This window comes from Mauremys mutica, chromosome 8 (genome assembly GCF_020497125.1).
Source record: "Mauremys mutica isolate MM-2020 ecotype Southern chromosome 8, ASM2049712v1, whole genome shotgun sequence".
NCBI lineage: Eukaryota > Metazoa > Chordata > Testudines > Geoemydidae > Mauremys > Mauremys mutica.
In genome coordinates this window covers 88,354,320-88,374,426 of record NC_059079.1, presented here as the reverse complement: position 1 = coordinate 88,374,426, position 20,107 = coordinate 88,354,320, and the positions used below count along the sequence as shown (strand labels likewise).

General features: G+C 44.0%; 1 protein-coding gene across 8 annotated transcripts in view; it reads right to left on the bottom strand.

Annotated features, from left to right (window-relative positions):
• Positions 1–13,447, bottom strand: part of PWWP2A (PWWP domain containing 2A) — a 41,068-nt gene extending 27,621 nt beyond the window's left edge. For 6 of the 8 annotated variants that reach the window (XM_045028771.1, XM_045028773.1, XM_045028774.1 and 3 more), the window contains exon 1: positions 12,559–13,447. In XM_045028771.1, coding sequence (XP_044884706.1) covers positions 12,559–13,364 — 806 coding nt within the window. In that variant the 5' untranslated portion in view covers positions 13,365–13,447. Of the gene's footprint in view, positions 1–10,716; positions 10,735–12,044; positions 12,078–12,558 lie in introns of those variants that run through there. The other 2 variants (XM_045028775.1, XM_045028776.1) reach the window with 2 other exon arrangements.
• Positions 13,448–20,107: the final 6,660 nt, after the last annotated feature.

Sequence of the window (20,107 nt, the reverse complement as noted above, 5' to 3'; positions counted from 1 at the left end):
CTTGGAGCTGCTCCCGGAAGCCTCCTGCTTGCTGTGCAGGGGAGGTGGAGAGGGGTGCTAATGTCAGGGTGTCCCCCTCCTCCGTGCTCCTGCACCCCACTTACCCCATCTCCAGAGGGGGCCGGGGGACGACAGGATACGGCTCAGGATGGAGGGAGCTTCCTGGGAGCAGCTGATGTCTCAACTTGCTGATCTACTTAACAAGGCAGTGTACTTAGAGTGGGGTCAGCGTACTTAGAGGGGTAATGCGCATCTCTCTCTCTCTCTCACACACACACACACAAGGTGTGTGTCTCTGTCCGCCATGCTATCTCCCTTCCCTACATTCGTGCTGCCTTGTGGACTGTGAGGCTACATTAACAACAATGGATTAACCCTTGAGGACTCAGCCAAAAGCTACTTCATCATTTAGCAGTAAGGCATTCCCTGGGAAATATCCCACCCTGACTTCACAACCTCAACCAAGCTTCACAATCATCATCACTGTGTACAGTATTAAATTGTTTAAAAAAAAATTAGAGAGAGAGTGTGTGTACACACACAGTCTTTTGCAGGGAATTTTTTTTCACCAGACAACCTAACCCGCCCATTTACTTTAATTCTTATGGGGAAATTGGATTTGCTTAACATCGTTTCGCTTAAAGTTGCATTTTTCAGGAACATAACACAACGTTAAGTGAGTTACTGTATTTTAACATTAATCAAGACTTCCCCCAATGTTTTCAAACATGAGATAAGACAAGACAATACCCCTGAAGAGTCCATGCTTCTAGTACGAAGAGTTCACTGGAGCCAAAATTTGGCCCTGTATGAATTGAAAGATGAAGCTCCTAAATCAGGTTCGGTACAGCCAGTTTTCCCCAGCTAAATGGGTGCTGGCTTCTTACTTGGACATTGCCCCACAGCAATGGGCTACCTTCCATCTCTTGTATCTCTCCGTCATTAATAAGTTTATTTTGCTGGTTATCAGGCATCTAGTAAAGTTCCTGAGCTTATGTCTGGATGCATGGGTGGGGAGAGCATGCAGGTGGGATAAAGGAAGAGATTGACGGGGTAAGTTAGAAAAGAGAATTGAAGTGGAAATGTTTGGGAAGGAGAGAACTAGAAGAGAGTAGGGGTGATAGAGAAAGGAAGGAAGGAAAACACTGAAGACGACAAATGGTATTTCTTTCCTATTGCATGAGGGGGGAAAAAAAGGAAGAAAAAGACAAAGGGAGCAGATCTAACAAAGCCAAAGGAAACAGTAAGGGTGATTACTCAAGTAACTTGCCAAATATTATTCAGTTTTCACTAATTTATCAGATGAAATACGTACTGAATAAAAAATAAAAATCAAGCCCCATCTCTATTTCTGTAGTCACTCACTATTTACAAAACCTCAAAAAGGTGTTCTGCTAAGTGTTTTTGCTCCACTCCCAGTTTCTTTGTATTATACAGATTAGAGTGTTTCAAACGAACAACAGAGCAAACGGTTTTAATTTTGATAGAATTTCTACATGTTTTCAAGTTCTTAATGAAAGTGTTTTGGTTAACTGGTATTAGAAAAGGTGAAGAAGGACCACAAGAAAAATGCCACTATAAAAATTCTAAGATGAAAAGTGCACCACCACTCTTCAGATTAATCTTGCCATCATGAGTCACCTTTACTGGCCGGTGCTCTGAACTGAAGTATATCCTGTAAATCTAAAAGGTTTGTAGTGAATGCCATCTTTTAAAACAACCAAAACCAATTATGCAACATAAGTTAGGCCTGATTAACCATCCAGTTTGAAATAAATGCAAAGTGGCAAACACTGCAAGTGATATCTTTAATTTGTCCTCATATCCAAATACAATGGTAAAGCTAAGCAAGAGGGTTCCATGCAAAAAGAACCTGTCTCAGGTACAATATTACTTTTTATTAAACAGAATGACATCCCTTGAAGTTACCATCACAGATTCTATGATCTGCTAAATACAAAAATAAAATTTATTCTTGATGCATGACTCCCAGTCGTGTGCGATTTATATGGTTCATAGGACAATGTAATCTATAGCTTTTCATTCATTGTGATGTAATTACACAACCTACAACTACACCCTAGGTCCTCATCTGCAAACCAGGAAAGATCTTGTGCTAGAGCCTCTTATGTAACTGAGCTGTGCCTGGCCCGGGACTGGAGGGCAGGGCAAAAGGTAGAGTACTTAACCCAGGTACTAGCCCAGGTGTGCCATAATTCAGAGCAGACCTGTAGCTGCTCTAAATTACAAGTGGCAGCATATGAGCCTCCAAGGTGTGTTCCAGGCCTTTGTCAAAAAAAAAAAAAAAAAAAAACCCACACCTATATCAGGAAGGGGTTGATGTAGAAAATGCTATGCCAGTTTTTGCCACCAACCAAGGAATTCCCCTCCGAGGGCTAGTTAACCTGGCTTTCCTGAGGCTTTGTGACAGAGTAGGAATCAGGACCTGTACCCTTGTTTCAGATATATATTGCTGAGGGAAGACTTTACTATTCCTATTAACATTTTATAGTAATGCACTGCATTTAAGTAATGAGCTTGACACATCAATCAGAGGTCATTTCAGCCTCCAAGATAACAAACTGGATGCATGAGCATTAATGCTGTTAGGGATTTTATGTGCTTAGGTATGAGGGGATGGCTTGAAGTAGTGTTAAAAACAGAGTAAATGAAGAAAGATTTAGCAATCTCAGAGAAGAGTGAAGAATGATTCAGACATGAAGTAGCAGAAGTAGGACACAGCCAGATCACCTTTACCAAAATAAGGAAACTTACTGAAGCATAATCAGCCTTACTTTTAAAACAAAGACCATTTCTGATACTACCAAATTTATCACATCACTACATTTTTGAAGTAATCACTGGTCAAGTACTTCATAAGGTTTTTGTGCAAGTCCTGTGAGCTACGAGAATTAATGAATATTCAGAGGTAATTATGTATAGACTAGTTAAGTGACATCAGTAAAACCAAAAGCTGCAGAAGCTTCTCACAAATTTATGTAGATTTTGCTTTTTTCCTAGTTAAATCAGTTTATCAAAATTAAAGTTCTCTGAAGGGTAGCGAGGAGAAAATAATTATGTATACTTTCAGCATTCTGTTCTCAAGTGGCGTGAGCTACCACAAGAAAAACGTGACATATTTGAGCCTCTGCCTGTATATGAATTAAGTCAAGACTAAAGCAAGAAATGTGGGTACACATTATAAACGCTCTTCTACGATTATGAACCTATTTAGGAGTTCTGTAGTGTTCGTTAGTCTAAACATATGCACACAAGCATTTAAACAATGCATGATGGCATGGAGGTTTACTTTAATGGGTAGGACTTAAGTGAGCCCTTCCTGCACTTGCAAATTAGGAGGAGAGTGGAAGAGGAAAAAAGCTTTTCTAGCAAGCTAAAGAAACCTCCTGCAGAGAAAAGCCAACTAGGATAGTTTTAAATCTAATGACTGAATGTGAGCCATGTTTCTTCAGTCTCTTGAAAAGACTTATGATTTCATGGTGTCTGGGCATAACTCTTATGAGAATGCATGATCACTAATCTAAATCAGCACAGGAAGCTGATATTTCAGGAAAGAATCAGATTTGGTTTAACACATCATTTACAAGGAGTCCACTGACCTCTGATGTGTTATCACTGACAGCTTACAATGGTCTGATTTTTTGTTATTCATACCCAGTACAGTATTCCTTACGCGTGTTCTGCAGCAGCCAAGACAGGAATCATTTGGTTTAAGGTTCAAACATTTTGTAGCATATTGGCTACATTTATTAGAATATTTAGCACCACTTAATTCTGAGCATCTTTGTTTCAAGCATCATCTACCTGATTAATTGAAATATTTTACTCAGAATTTGAAGGAATTAGTTTAATAATAAAACTCCAATCTGACTGTTTATGCACATGAGTATTCCATAATAGCTATATTGGTTATATATTATGTAAGCTACTTAACACCAAGCACAGTATCCTGAACACGGGTATCTAGAACATACCCCAAATATTTCACTATTATTCTGCTTAGTGTAGATTTTAAGTGTCTACCTAAATATATACTAAGTATCCACTGGGACACCTTACTGAATAGGTATCCACAGAAGCTGAACTATTTTCTCAGTACAGGGGAGTCGCATCTTACGTGGGGGTTAGGTTCTGAAGTCAGCGCGTAAGGTGAAAATCGTGTATAGTCAAACGTTCACTGAGTGGAATGGCGGGCAGAATTGCCCGCAATACAGGTACAGTATTTAAATTGTTATTTTTCTCTTTTTGTTTGGCCGAGTGCATATAGTTAAAATTGCATAAGTTAAATGCGCCTATGATGCAACTCCACTGTAGTTTATTTCCATCCAGAGTAATATGGCACCAGAGTTCACAGTTCAGAAAATGCAGTATTTCATTTAGTCAAAGTTACAGAACAGCTTGCATCTACACTTTGAGTTACTTCCATTTCTGTAGAAACAGCACATAGTACACGCCAATGTCTTTCACCACCCCAAACGTTGCTTATTAGGATCTGCCAGTAGTAATAATTAAGCATGTCCCGTGCAGCCAGTGTTGGACTGATGGACTCTACATCTAAACAGAATACTTATGGGATAATATATTTCACTTACATGTAAATGACAATCAATCAAGTCTTTATTTGGTATAACTTCTGAGCATGTAAACATCCTCCAATTGAAGTCAAAAATTGCTACAGTTAAATATTGAGTTGTGTTTTAATGAAGTTACATCAGGAATTAACAGTTACACCTGTCAGAGGAACTGGATCAATATCCAATAGGGCTTTTTGAAGGCCCAGATTGAGCTTCACCTAGCACACTGAATTTGAGAAAACACTGTACTGCTTGCAGCTGCATGCTTGTAGCTCCCCTTATGTACAGAGGAATCAGTTTCTTTCACTGCATCTTTCCCACCCATAGAGGACCCTGTGGGTCTGTGGCTACAAACGAGGGGCAAGAAGCTCACCAACCACCAACAGAAAATATTGATGTAAAAACAGCTAGAAGTTGTATTACCTAGACTGCAACCCTGAAACTAGAAACCCCTCTTTGAAATAGGGGGAACCCCACGGACACCAGCCAACTACAGCTTCGTGAAACCACATTCAGTATAGAAACACAGGGCCATCTCCTGAGAAGTCTGAAGGATCTGTGTATGGCGTGGGTCCAAACCCCTGATTTTTCCACAGAGGTGGGAATGTAGCCCCTCTCCTCTCCTTCTGGAAGAATTGGAAGGAAGCTCCATGTAAAGTTTTCTGCAGCTTCATCTCCACATCAGCATGCCTAGATAATCAGGTTACACTGAGGTAAAAAATACATGCCAATTTTGAAACAGGTTTTTATTTTTACCTGTAACCTGTATACTCAATACAGCTTTTTTCTTTTGTCATGACACAGTGCTAGGGGATACTGGGCTGATCTAGACAATTTTCATACCTATAAACGCAAGTTCTTTTTAAATTGGTTTTGTCAAAACTGTGCAATCCCTTTTTAGTAGATGAACTTTTAATTAAAGACTAACAAGCATGTTGCACTGATTACAGTCATTCAACCAATAAAAAAAATCACTGATGTATATGCTCAGCCTTCACTTCACCTCAGTGTAGTTTGTCTGGGAATTTCCTTTTTAATTAAAATATCTAACACTAAACCAGAAAGTCAGAAAATACTATCATTCAATATTTCAAAATGATCGAAAGATTAATGTCAACTGAAGTCTTTTTCGATTTTAACTTTTAGCACATTTAGTTGTGCTCCAGAGTGACATAAAGCAGTCAGAACATACCAGGTTGTACATCCAAGTTTCCCCTCCACCCTCCTGTCCCCACATTCCCTCAAGTGAAGGGAAGTGAAGTTGCCCTCAGGAAACACGGTGGCATCCTATGTTGTCACAAGGCGGAGAAGAACACTATAAGAAGCAGATATATGCATTGGCCATATATTCTAAGGTCAGTCCAACTGAGAACAACAGAAGATGGCAGCCATTTTAAAATAGGGCATTTCTTTGTGGAGTTCTCTGTTATCAACACTGGAAACTTTTGCCAGCACAGGAGTGTCAGTTAGTGGTGTGGTTCCTTTGTAAAACAACTGAAGCCCTAGTGCAGATGTAGTTATAAAGTTTATTTTGCTTTATTTAGTATAACTACCCCAGCAAAAATTTAAGTTTAGATGAGATCTTGTTCAGCCTCTCTTTTATGAAGATGAAAAATGAACAAACTTAATATATTATTTCTTTCAAACGTAGTCTCTGTACAAGATTCCAGTGAAGTTTTTTACTCTATGGGAAGCTTGAAGAGTCTACATTTATTCCATTATTAAAATGAATTTGTCATCAGGAACAATAAAGAGGTCTGAAAGGATACATAATATCTTAGGAGACTCATTTTAAAATTAATATTAATGTGATTAATGGATTTACTTAAATTTCCAAAAATATTGCTCTATACTTGGAGGAAGTGCTAGGCTTTTGGGAAGAATATGCTGTAATTTTCATACATAAGCGAATCTATACTTTAACTGACACCTCCATAATTCTTTTTAATTATCTGCATTACACTAGCACCCAAGAGCCCATCACTATGGACAAAGAAAGAGCAGACACTACAGAGAAATTTGACATTGACTGTTTCCTAAACAGCTGTCCTACCTGGCTTTTTCACAAGTCCAAAGAACAACTGCATTTCCCTACTTTTTAGTCACCAGAAAGAGATTGTGACTCCTAAGATATGGCTAGAAAGCTTTCAGAGACACATCTCCACCAATGCAGCTGTGCCACTGCAAGCTCTCTGCATAGCTGCTCTAAGATGATGGCTCCCATCAGCTTAATGATTCCAGCCCCAGCAAGCAGCGGTAGCTATGTTGGCTCTCCCGGCAACATCGACACCAGCGCTTAAGTCAGCATAAGTTATGTCACTCAAGGGAATGGCTAATTCATTCCCAAGTGACAATTTATATCGACTTAAACTTTAGTGTAGCCATAGCCTTAGTGACAACTTGCAGATTAGGCAAGGAAGGGAGGAGAAATAATACTACAGAGTCAAAAGATGGGCAGAAGTTGGTCTTCCCCCCAATTTTTGTAACTGAATATTAACTTTGTAAACATTAGTAGTTCCATAAAACCTAAGACAACATTAACCTGCACTGTATTTCCTTCTGAAAACCAAAATTTAAGCAGTTGTTCATGACAACCTGGGATTTGGACCATTTTTCAGTTCTCTTGCATTTTTTAATAGAATGCTACACTGGTTTAAGGAAGCTGACTGGAGGAAATTCTTTACCTCTTCAGGGACAGCCAGGTAAAAATATATAGGTAAACTGTCTTTAGATATCGTTGCCACAACCTTAGACTCTCAAAACTGAAAGATTCAAGTTTAATCTTATTTTTCGCTTTTGCTTGGTGTTAAAAGTGAAGACAGACTAATCAATTTCACTTTCCAAAGCTCATGCTTTAATTAACACCAAACTGCCACGTTTGAGCTTTAAACACTGAGAAAATATGTTTATATCAAACAAACTGTGACAGTTCACGTAACCTCACTGGGGTCCACAAATTCTTTCTACATATGGAAGTACAAGTTCTATGTGAGCAGAAGCAACATAAGCATCTAACCACTTTAGAAGTATCATTGGGAGAGAGCACCATAACAAAGCAACAAATAGTAATTTTACAAAAAGAGTTGAAGATTTATAAAGTTCAGTTAAGCCAACTGGATAAGTTACATGACAACTCTGCTTTTAAAAATCACTTCAATTACCATTTTGTTCCAACCAAAACCCAATTTTCATATAACTTTGTCTGCCAATATGTCAGACTGCTAGAGATTAATGCTCTCTCCTCTGAATTCTGGTATCTCGTGCTTTCAAATAGTAGAAGACTTTGGTTTCTAGCTCTCATGGTTGTTCTTTCCAGGGCTGCTATGATGAAATTCAAAAAGGGAAAAAACCCTGAACATCAGAATGATGATTTTTAAGGTTCAGTACATCATGATATACCAGGGCTAGAAACAAAATCTTTCTGTTGTTAAACTAAGAATTCTGTGACTGTTCATAAGAAAATAGAACTTAAAAAAACTAGACACGGTGAAGTCTTAAGACTCAGCCCCATGTAGTTTTAAATCCTGGAATAGTGTTCCAACAGGATGAAAAGCACTCTCACGCCACCTCTTAAGATTTAGAAGTGCTATACTTCCTACTGTCTGCTTCCTCCAGGTGCAGAGTGAGCCTTGCAGCAATTCTGAGCCAGCAGGTGGCATTAATGTATCACAAACCAATACAGGGGCATGCAGTGTCATAAGACCCTCAGAATACATTGCAAGCATAGAAATACATTAATTTAAAAGGAATTGTATCTAACAATTTTTGCAGATGGCAACCGATATTACTATAATTAAAATGTTAGAGAAAATATCTCTATCCAAGTTCACCATGTGCATGATCATTGATAGTCAGCTGCACTTCCCATCTCATACATTAAGATACCACCACCACATATGCACTAGGAAGGAGCTCTCAAGCATTACCTTCCTGAGACGATGCAAGAGGCGCTTAAAGGTAATAGCAGCAGCACTACTAGAATTAAAATCAGCATCAGACATGCATGTAAGAGTGTGGGCTCAGTGATGCTTGCTCTTGAATTTCCCAAAAGACATTTCAGAACATCAGCTTAGGTACAAAAACTCCCTTTAATAAAAATATAAGAACTAGGTCATTGATATGAAGAATGTTCAATTGGAATTAAGTAGGGAATTGGACTGGGACCCAGAAGACCCAGGTTGAATTCCCAGATCAACTTTTGACCTCCTATGTGACCATGGGAAAACTGCTAAATTTCTTTGTGCCTCAGATCTCCATTTGTAAAAGTGGGTATAACACATCCTTATCTCACAGGGATATTGTGTGGATAAAATTCATTAGTTATTAGGGCACTTGCACTAACGTGATGAGGGCCATAAATACTTAAACAGGACATTCTATTTAAAGGGGGTACTCCAACAGAAAAAATGTTATTTGTCAATTAAAATGTAATTGACAATGTTCCTTTATATATGCACTGTTGACCTCATTTGAAACTCTGCAGGAATAAATACAAAGGCTAGCATTTCATTTCAGCAGCAGAAATAGAAGTAGTAAACGTTCAAAGAAAAACAACAAAAATTGGTTGAAGGCATTTTGGCTGTGCTTCCATTCCACAATATAGGAGTGATAGCACTAAAATTTAGAGGGGCAATAAACTTGCCTGCATGAAATGCATATATTTTTTACACCCAAGTTAACCTTCAACGTCATTGCCATATGATAATGAGGCAAACAGCAGTCTCATTTCCATTTGCTAGAATGCAAGTGCTATTAATCCTCATTCTTCAGAGCATAAGGTGATTTCCCTCACCCATAGTTCACTGTGGGTAGGGCGAGTTAGCACCTGTAACTGAAGATGTTGGTAACCATTAAAAACAAACAAACAAAGAGTGGACTAGGTTAGATTTTTTTTATCCTTACTAAAAATTTACTTGACTTGCATAGGAACTGGTAAGTTTAAGATTTCTAGGAGAAGCAGATTTGGAGGCGATGGCCATGTCTGCACTGGATAAGTTTAGAAAAATTCCCACAAATTCAGATGAACTGGTGGGAGCAAAGTTCCAATGGACATATTTTTTTTCTATATTAGGATTCCCACAATTTCAAGTGAACCCATGTTAGAACTTGTGGGGCTTTTGGTTTGGTTTTTCCCCCAGTGTAATGATTCCTATAAAAAGCTGCAACATTCAGTAAACAGACTCCCAGAAGAGAGTTAAGGTTAGTCAAAACTTGTATACTATTGATGTTTTTAAACAAACCCTGCTATAGGAATTATACATCTCATAAAAATGAAATGGAGATGATCACAGTTTTCTGATATTGACAGCACTGTCCTAAGGCAGTAACAGGCCTCCAAAGCATAAAAATCTAGATAAGCTAATGCAGCAAAACAAAAATAGCACAGAAGTTGAGTTTATCTAAAAAATGTGTTTAACACTTAAGTCCTGAAATATTCTATAGGTAAAAAGTGCTTAGCACATTTCTAAAGTTCACTTACTACTTTATTCTTCTTTTGGGTATTTGAGTCCAGATCTCACTTGCCAGTTCACATACACTGGTATCACTAGCAAAACATTGCAGAGCCTGTATGTAAGGAAGCCCAATTCTCACCCTAGGCCCGCTCCCGAGCTTTGATTAAAAAAAAAAAAAGTCCAAACTATCTTCCACATCCACCTGAAGAGGAACCATCCATGAAGTCCAGGAGAAACATGGACAGACACAGAAGATGCATCATTCCCTCATCAGCCCATAAGAAAAGGTAATACAACCCTTAGCTGTACTACCTTTTTCACAAAGCCCTGTGATGAGGAATGCTTCCCCCTACCTTTAACAAATGGTTTGGGGCAATCTTGGAAGCATGGATCCACTGAAGCCACACTACCAAGGAATCAAGGAGCTCCTCCTCATCTGTGTGGAGCCATAGTGCTTCTATGCAGATGACTCTGTGCCTCAAAGGGATATGGGAAATCCACATGTTGGGGGATCCTCAGTGGTGAGACAATTTTTGTACCCAGAAACCCCAGGCATTTATATCTGAGAGAATACACTGGGTCAAATGGAAGTGTTTAATAAGTTGCAGGTAATTTGTTTGTTTTTTCAGGAGGGGAAAGAAATCAGGATTTTCCTTACTCATACATACAGGATCCAGAGTCATTTAATGGCAAGTGATTTGACACCCACATAGTGCAAGTGACTGAACAGAGTGAGAGCCAGCAACTCTGAGGGTCTGGACTTCAGATCTACAAAAGAATAGAATTAAAAAATAAGTTAACTAGATGGGTAACTGAATGCGCCCGTCACTGGTTTGGGGCTTTTCAGTATTTCATGCTAGAAATGTACACAATTAAAGATCAGCCTCAAATCAATTTAACAAAATGTGAAAGTGCCTTTAGACTTTTCAAACTATAGATGTTTAAGTTCTGAGTTGTGGAATTAGCGTCCATGATTTTTAAGATGTTTCTAACATCTTAAATCATCTTCATTGAACTTAGAAAAGGCCATACACCTCTCTAAACATCTGCCCCTAAAAACAAGCTGACCCCAAAGCAAAAGTGCTCAAAGCCATTGGCCCCATTTCTGAAGGAAGCACTAAGAACAGAGAGACTACATAGGTAAATAATTTCTGAAAACTGATACAGGTTCTCTGTGTCAGAACCACTATCTTGGATTACTAGAGTTTAAGAACATTTGCAAATTCCGTTTTCCAAGATTTTTGTTTTTTTACTTTTTGCACTTCATTTAGAACAGGCAATGAAAATAGCCTAGTCAATGTCACTTTGTTCTGTACTTGCTTAATGCTGAAGTATTAGACTATAAACACCAAAGAAGGGAGGGGCGGTGGAGATATTTATATCCTTAAATACTTTCCTTCAAATTTTCTGAACAATTTTTACTCCCATCAAGTTGTGCAAGTTTCCCCAAAATGTTAGGTTTGAACTAACAAAACTGTCTCTTCAGGCCCAGATTTACTAGGTGGATATTGGTTCCTTGAAGAGAAAGCCCTACCCCATACACAAGGAGAATCATACTAGTAAACCCTTCAGGGCTCCAAGAACCTTCAATTTGAAGACTACTGTAATCCAAAAAGTGTCAGTGGGCTTTTAAAGGCTAATATGACGTGACTTGGTCAATGCAAGCTGTAAGTTAGTGATAAGCACCCAAAACAGAACTCTGGATCTGAAGACCCCTATGATTTGAGGGAGGCTCAGGCAAATTCTCTGCAGTTCAGGCTCATGACTGTTACCAGGACGGTAGGATTAGGAAGGCCCAAGATGAATCCTAACTGAGTTAGAGGAAAATGACCATGTGCTCTTCCTGCCTCTCTCATATTTTCTAATTCCCACAAGGCAACAACTCTTATTATTTAAAACAGCAGCACAAAACAGCGGGGCTGGGGGGAGGTTTGTTGGTTGGTGACCAGCTTTTATCCTATTTTTATTACTTAAAAGGAAAGGGCCTCTCCCTTACCTTTAACCCAGTAGTAGGCCAGAGGACCAGAGAGCGTGCGTGGCAGCAGCAGAGGCTACATCGCATCAGAACTGGCGGTCGGAGAAGGTGCTGTTAGGCATTGTCTCAATGCAACGAGGCTGCTGGGGCACCGTTCCCACCCATCATGGCACGGCCTGGGGCTTACCCTGCGATAAGGGCCGGGTTCTTTAGATAGGGAGTAATTAACACGGGTCAGTTCCTCCTCCTCCCTCACACAACGGGATTGAGCTGAAGGGGTAAATCGGCTCCAAGCACCTCGCCTCCACCTCCAGGAAGGATGGAGGGCCAAGGACTCCTTCTGTACGGAGTCTGAGTCCCCTACACGCCATCTCCCAACGGGGAGGGGAGGAGGCGGCTGACGGAGAGCTGCGGAGCCCGGGCCCGCTCTCCCCCTTTGCGGAAGTCCCTGAGGGCCTCGGGGTCAGGCCCGGGGATCCCCCCGAAGCGCTGATCTCCCCCGGCCGGGAGGAGCTGGTCTCCAGCGGCATCTCACCTTTTGGAGAGGTCCATGAGGACCCCGGAGAAGAGCTTCTCCCCCAGCCGGAACGACACCACCAGCGCGTCCTCGATGATGTGGTCCAGGGTGACCCGCACCTCCGAGCCAGGCAGTAGCGGAGCCTCCGCCTCCCCCGCGGCCGGGGCCACCGGGGAGCCGGCAGCCGGGGACTCCGGCTTTACAGCGGCAGCATCAGCAGCATCCGGCTCCTCCTCCTCCGGCCGGCACGGCTCCTCCCCGGGCTCCGGCTCCACGGGGCCCCCAGCAGCCGGCGGGCAGGGCTGCGGCTCCTCCTCGGGAAGTTCAGGGTGCCCAGCAGGCGGCGGGCAGGGCTGCGGCGCCTCCTCGGGCTCCGGGCTGGGCGCTTCTCTAGGCTCGGACTGGGGCGAACCCAGCTCCGGTTCCTCCGGCTCCTCCGGCTCCGTCCTCGCAGGTTCCGGCTCCTGGGTCCTAGCCGGGCTCCGGGCGAGCTCTACGGGCGGCGGCGGCTCCTCGGCCTCCCCCGGAGCGGGTTTTCCCCCGTCGGCCTCGTCCCCATCGGGCACGGCCGACTCCACGGCCTCGCTGACAGCGGGGAGGGGGTCTGCGCCGGCCTCGCTGCCCGGGGTGGGCTCCATCTCGGGCTCGGCTTCGCCGGCTCCCCCGTCGCCCGGCACCGCTGCAGTCGCCGCCGCCTCCGCAGCCATGGCCGCCATTTTCTCTGCTGCTTCGCCGCCGCCTCCCTCCAGCAGCGGGATCGATAACCGCGGCCTTCTCCGCCCGCCTGGGAGGCAGAGCCCGCCCATTGCGCTCATCATTGACATCGCATTGGAGGCTACGGCACGATTCTAAGCTCCTATTGGAGAGTGGGAAAGTCCATCAAGCCGAACGAAAACTTCTCATTGGCCATTAGGGACTTCATTCATTCAGGGGTCGGGAAGAGGAAGAAGGGGCTGAGTTTAGACCTCTAAAGATCAAAGGGGCCGACTCATGAGGCAGTTCTGCCTTCCTATTGGCGCAGGGAAGACTCTCCTCCCCCTTCAACCCTCTGAGAGGCTGTTAATTGGTACAGAGTTACATCCATCAAACTGAGATGGGGCGCCTCTGGCTTGGGGTTCAGTGTAAGGGGAGGTTCCTGTTTGAGTGGGAGGGGGGCAAGGGCACAGAGGTGTGAGGTTAACTCACTTGCAATGAGAGGTTAGTAGCCTCATCTTCAAGACTAGATGCTTATTGGGACAGAGACTGTCCATACAGCACCTAGCACCTTGGTGTCCTGATTCTGACTCAGGTGTTGCTCCAGCACAAATAATGTAGTGATCTCACCAGCTCTAGTTTCAAGACTCCCACATTGGGCGGGTGAGCAGGACCCATTGCAAAAGGGACAAAAGATGGAGAGAAATGGGAAAAGAGAAGGAAAAAAATATTGAAAGTCAATAAAGGGTGGCCAAATCAGAAAAGAAAAAATGTCTGGAAGAAAGAGGATTTTAAGGGGAAGCAGGGAGTGAACTATAACATTTTCTTAAAGGTGAAAAATTAGACACAAAGAGATTGAAGAAAAGACTCAGGGTATCAAAGGAGAAGTGGAGAATAGGGAGCGAAGGGAGAAAAAAAGCAAATGACACTTGTATATTTTACAGTGTGGCTCATATGGTACTTTGAATCAATACTTGCCTTTTCTTCCCAAAACTATGAACATTTTCCCAGTTTTGGTCATTCCTCCTCAGATTCAAACCCCTTGGGATGCTATAAATCAGCCACATTATATATTTTGGAAAGTTGACATGGATGTGGAAGGATGAAGCAGAGGAGATAGATGGACAGTTAAAGGGCAGAAGGAGAAGATCTGTGAAAGAAAGAATGCAAGGGGAAGAGCTAGACCAGAGATGCTTAGCATGAATGTAATTTGTAGTCCTTAATCCCCACCAATGCAATTATAGGGGATAAACTATTGGCAGAGAGTGAAATTTGTGGAAGAGTAATGACCTGAATCTCTAATGTTTTGAGGGTTTTTTTACATAGTTTTAATAATAAATTAATTTTTAAATTTTACATAGTTTTAATACATAGTTTTAATAATAAATGTATAGTTATCCTTTCTGAAGGATTCTAAAGAGGTTTATAGCGTCACTGAAATGTAGCCACCTCTCTGTTGGAAGGCAGTAATTAGGCAGGCAACTAACATAAAGCAATGACAGTGAGGGAGTAGTGAAATTTTGGCAAAGGATACCGAAGCAAATCCCGCCGCAGTTTCAAAGCCTAGTTGTATACACTGCCTTTAATCTTTCCACACTGGGAAAATTGAATGTCATGCAGTTATAGCAGTACAGTAATGCAAGTAATAAAAATAATCTTTCTTATAAAACCTTATAAACCAGGGGTAGGCAACCTATGGCATGCGTGCCGAAGGCAGCACGTGAGCTGATTTTCAGTGACACTCACACTGCCCAGGTCCTGGCCACTGGTCCGGGGGGCTCTGCATTTTAATTTCATTTTAAATGAAGCTTCTTAAACATTTTAAAACCCTTATTTACTTTACATACAACAATAGTTATATATTATAGACTTATAGAAAGAGACCTTCTAAAAACGTTAAAATTTATTACTGGCACGCAAAACCTTAAATTATAGTGAATAAATGAAGACTCAGCACACCACTTCTGAAAGGTTGCCGACCCCTGTTATAAACCAAGAGCTGGGTTTGAAGCCTCCCATCACAGCAGAAGGGGCTGGAGAGATCTGTATGTAAACAGAACCTGATCCTGCAAATGCTAAACATAATGCATACTAGTACTACCACATACATAGTCCCATTGTAGTCCAAAGGACCAGATTCACCATCCCAGTGCTATCCATCATGTGTAGTGACTTGCACAAATGCAAGGAAGGCATATAACACCATTCGGGTTTGATAACGCTCTATGCTCACTTTGCACTGGTGTAACTGACTGTACAAGCTGCAGGGCAACAGTGAATTAGGTCCTAATGCTTGCAGCATCAGCCTCATATAGTTTGTAAAGGGCTTATGTGTACATACATTTCTAGAGACAGAAAATGCCTTAGAAATGTAGCTCTTGAGTTAAATGAAATTTTAAAATATAAAATAGTTGAATAGCTCAGTATTATACAATCTACCATATTCTTAGGTAATCTACTGTTTGAAGGGATGTGTGGTTGGAATAAAATATGTGTTTGTGAGGAGGTTAGTACTACAGAGTAGCATATTGAATTGCAGTGTTTATTCTCCATCATCCCTGGATCTTTGTCAGTCTCTGTCAGGGAGAAACAGCAGATGGACTCAGAGCTGTATGATTTGTGCCTAAAACAAAACCAAGTCGATGTGAGGGTTTTCCAGAACTACCCAACATTAATATTAATGCCTAAACTGTCTCTAAACATTCTGTTGGGGCTTATTTTTAAAGGCCTGCATACTGTTTCCTGAGGCCATCATGCTTTGAAAGAGGGGCAACCATCTAGGAGCCCGCAGGGCTGAATATGTCTGTTGCCAGTATGCTACAAAATAGTGAGATTTGTCTTGCTGCTGAGTTACTAATACGTTAGCTTCAAAACCTGCACCTGTGCAATGATTTCAGTTTCACATCAGAGGTAAGATCTCAGTTTTGCGTTTCAGAATTGTTCTGTATATTCTGGTATGTGTACTGGGGACAAAATAACACTGGCCCCCAAAGGTTTTCAAAGGCTATGAATGACTCAGGCCTTGGCTACACTGGCGCTTTACAGCGCTGCAACTTTCTCGCTCAGGGGTGTGAAAAAACACACCCCTGAGCGCAGCAAGTTACAGCGCTGTAAAGCACCAGTGTAAACAGTGCCCCAGTGCTGGGACCGTGGCTCCCAGCGCTGTAAGGTAATCCCCACGGGGAGGTGGAGTACCTGCAGCGCTGGGAGAGCTCTCTCCCAGTGCTGGCGCCACGACCACACTCACACTTCAAAGCGCTGCCGCGGCAGCGCTGTACAGCTGCAAGTGTAGCCATACCCTCAGAAATATTTTTCATTTCAGAGGGATGCAGGAGGGGACAGTAAGGAGAATTAGGTCTCTGCTCTTCCTTCCTATTTTATTGCAACTCTCCAGAATTGTGACAACAGATGAGAGACTCCTAGAAAACTGAGACTCCCTTCCCCAAAATCAGGAACTTACTATCTTAGGCCTTGTCTACACTACAAGACTATTTCGAATCTACTTAAGTCGAATTTGTGGATTCGACCTTATGAAGTCGAATTTGTGTATCCACAGTAAATACACTAATTCGAATTTCTGAGTCCACAGTAACGGGGCTGGCATCGACTTTGGAAGCGGTGCACTGTGGGAAGCTATCCCACAGTTCCCGCAGTCCCCGCTGCCCATTGGAATGCTGGGTAGAGCTCCCAATGCCTCCTGGGGGAAAAATGTGTTGAGGGTGGTTTTGGGTAACTGTTGTCATTGAACCGTCAATCACGCCCTCCCTCCCTGAAAGCTCCGGCGGGAAATCTGTTCGCGCCCTTCTCTGGTCGGTTACAGCGCGGACGCCACAGCACTGCGAGCATGGAGCCCGCTGCGATCATCGCTGCACTTATGGCCGTTGTCAACTCCTCGCACCTTATCGTCCACCTCTTCCACAGTCAGCTGCTGAGAAATCGGGCGAGGAGGCTCCGGCAGCGCGGTGAGGACAGGAATTCACAGAGTGGCGCAGACCTCTCACAAAGCAGGGTACGCCGCGCCGTGGAGATCATGGTGGCAATGGGTCAAGTTCATGGTGTGGAACGGCGATTCTGGGCCCGGGAAACAAGCACGGACTGGTGGGACTGCATAGCGCTGCAGGTCTGGGATGAATCACAGTGGCTGCGAAACTTCAGGATGCGTAAGAGCACTTTCCTTGAACTGTGTGACTTGCTGGCCCCTGCCCTGAAGCGCAAGGACACCCGGATGCGAACAGCCCTGAGTGTGCAGAAGCGAGTGGCCATAGCCCTCTGGAAACTTGCAACGCCAGACAGCTACTGGTCAGAAGCAAACCACTTTGGCGTGGGCAAATCTACCGTGGGGGTTGCTGTGATTGAAGTAGCCCACGCAATCGTTGAGCAACTTCTCTCAAAGGTAGTGACTCTCGGAAACGTCCAGGACATCATAGATGGCTTCGCCGCGATGGGATTCCCAAACTGCGGTGGGGCTATAGATGGGACTCACATCCCTATCCTGGCACCAGCCCACCAGGCCAGCGAGTACATTAACCGAAAGGGCTACTTTTCAATGGTGCTGCAAGCACTGGTAGACCATAGGGGACGTTTTACCAACATCTTCGTTGGGTGGGCGGGCAAGGTTCATGACGCGCGTGTGTTCAGGAACTCTGGTCTGTTTAAACGCCTCCAGGCAGGTACTTTCTTCCCGGACCACAAAATAACGGTTGGGGATGTGCAGATGCCTACAGTGATCCTCGGGGACCCAGCCTACCCGCTAATGCCCTGGCTCATGAAGCCCTATACAGGCGCCTTGGACAGAGAGAAGGAACTCTTCAACTACCGGCTGAGCAAGTGCAGAATGGTGGTGGAGTGTGCTTTCGGACGTCTCAAGGGGAGATGGCGGAGCTTACTGACTCGCTCGGACATCAGCGAAAAGAATATCCCTGTAGTTATTGCTGCTTGCTGTGTGCTACACAATCTCTGTGAGAGCAAGGGCGAGACCTTTTTGTCCGGATGGGAGGTTGAGGCAAATCGCCTGGCTGCAGTTTACGCTCAGCCAGACACCCGTGCCGAGAGAATATCCCAGCGGGAAGCGCTGTTTATCCGGGAGGCTTTGAAAGCAAGTTTCCTCGGAGAGCAGGGTAACCTATGACTCTCCACTTGCTTTCAAGAGAAACTGACCCTGGGCCTGTGTCTGTATGTGTCGATTTCGATCTGCGGTTACATACCCCGTTCTCCAAGTTTCCCCCACTTCCAAAGCACGTTTTAAAGCAAATTAATTGTTACACTCATTATTAATAAATCTTTGTTTTACTTTGCATTTCTGTTCAGGTGTTGAAACATGGACGCATACTGTGCTGGGCACGGTGTGCACTGATGTACAGACCGCTTGTTCCATAGAGGAATGACATCCTCCTGCTCCTACATAGGTCTCTGGGGTGGGGGACGGTTGCAAGTGGTTGTGCATGAAGGGGAGGGATTGCAGGAAGGGGTGGGTTTGCAGGAAGGGGCGAGTGGTGCCTTCTTTGGATAGGGGTTTGGATGACGGCAGTGGGCTGCAGGTTTGGGCGTAGGAAGGGGTGAGGGGTGTGGGGGAAGGGTGAGTATCTGTCCGTGGATGAGGGCTCTTGTTGGGGCTCAGGGCAGTGGAGAGGCTCGTTGCTACGGTGGAAGTGCATGGTAAGGGCAGCGTGCCTTAACATTAAGGGGGTGGCAGGCGCTAGGACCCTGGACAAGCATACACATCACAGAATGACCCGGGGCAGCATACGCCACACAGAGTGACCCTGGTGCCTACTGACTGCAATGTGTGTGTGCCCTGCAGTTGATCATGCCCCCAAGTCTGTACCCTGGTAATGTAGGCTATACCGTGCAATTATAAATCCCCTCCCCCCCCTACACAAAAAAATCCTCTGACACGAAAGACGTGACCGAAACAGTGAATAACAGCAAACAGCTTTTAATAATCTAATACACAGTGGGGGGATGAAACTTGGATTTGGGACTAGGTGAGCCTGTAAGGGAAGCACTTCTACAAATTTATAGCGTGAGAGGTGTGTGGTACATTAGCGCTATGCAGTGGTGCAGTGACAGTTCTCACGGCCCCTACCGCCCCTCCGTCTTGTACTTTTGGGTGAGGGGGGGGCAGGACTTCTTGGCGGGGGAGGGCGGTTGCAGATACACTGCAGGGGGGCTCTGTCCTCCTGCCTGCGGTCCTGCAGAACATCAACAAGGCGCCGGAGCGTGTCCGTTTGCTCCCTCATTAGCCCAAGCAGCGTTTGAGTCGCCTGCTGGTCTTCCTGCCGCCACCTGTCCTCCCGTTCGATGTGTGTGCGATGCTGTTGACATAGGGTCTCCCTCCACTGTCTCTGCTCTGCCGCCTCGGCTCTGGAGCAGGCCATCAGTTCCGCGAACATCTCGTCCCTAGTCTTTTTCTTTCGCCGCCTAATCTGCGCCAGCCTCTGCGAGGGGGATGCCGGGGCAGTCCGGGAAAGAGCCGAAGCTGTGTGATGGGAAAAGTAACTGATTTCCTTGAACAGATACATGTTTGCGAACAGTGAACACAGTCTAGTCAGTTTCTCTGAACAAGACCATACAGGGCAACAAGTCTCACGAGATCTCAGGACAAGTTCGAGATTTCGGAATACGCTCTCATTGGCTGCGGCATTGCACAGGAGAGCGGACAAGTGGGGAGAGACAGCTGAATCCGTCTAGCAGACAGTCCTGGTAAGCCTTACAGTACATTCTGCTTATCAGTTAATGGATAGCTGTGCCCTCCCGCTAAAGGCAATCTGGAAATCATATACTCTGACCCTTTTCCAGCCACTCCCGCCAGTGCACGGGAAAGATCAATGTATGCTTTTCCTATGTGGCCTACAACACGTGGCTGTTAAGCGAG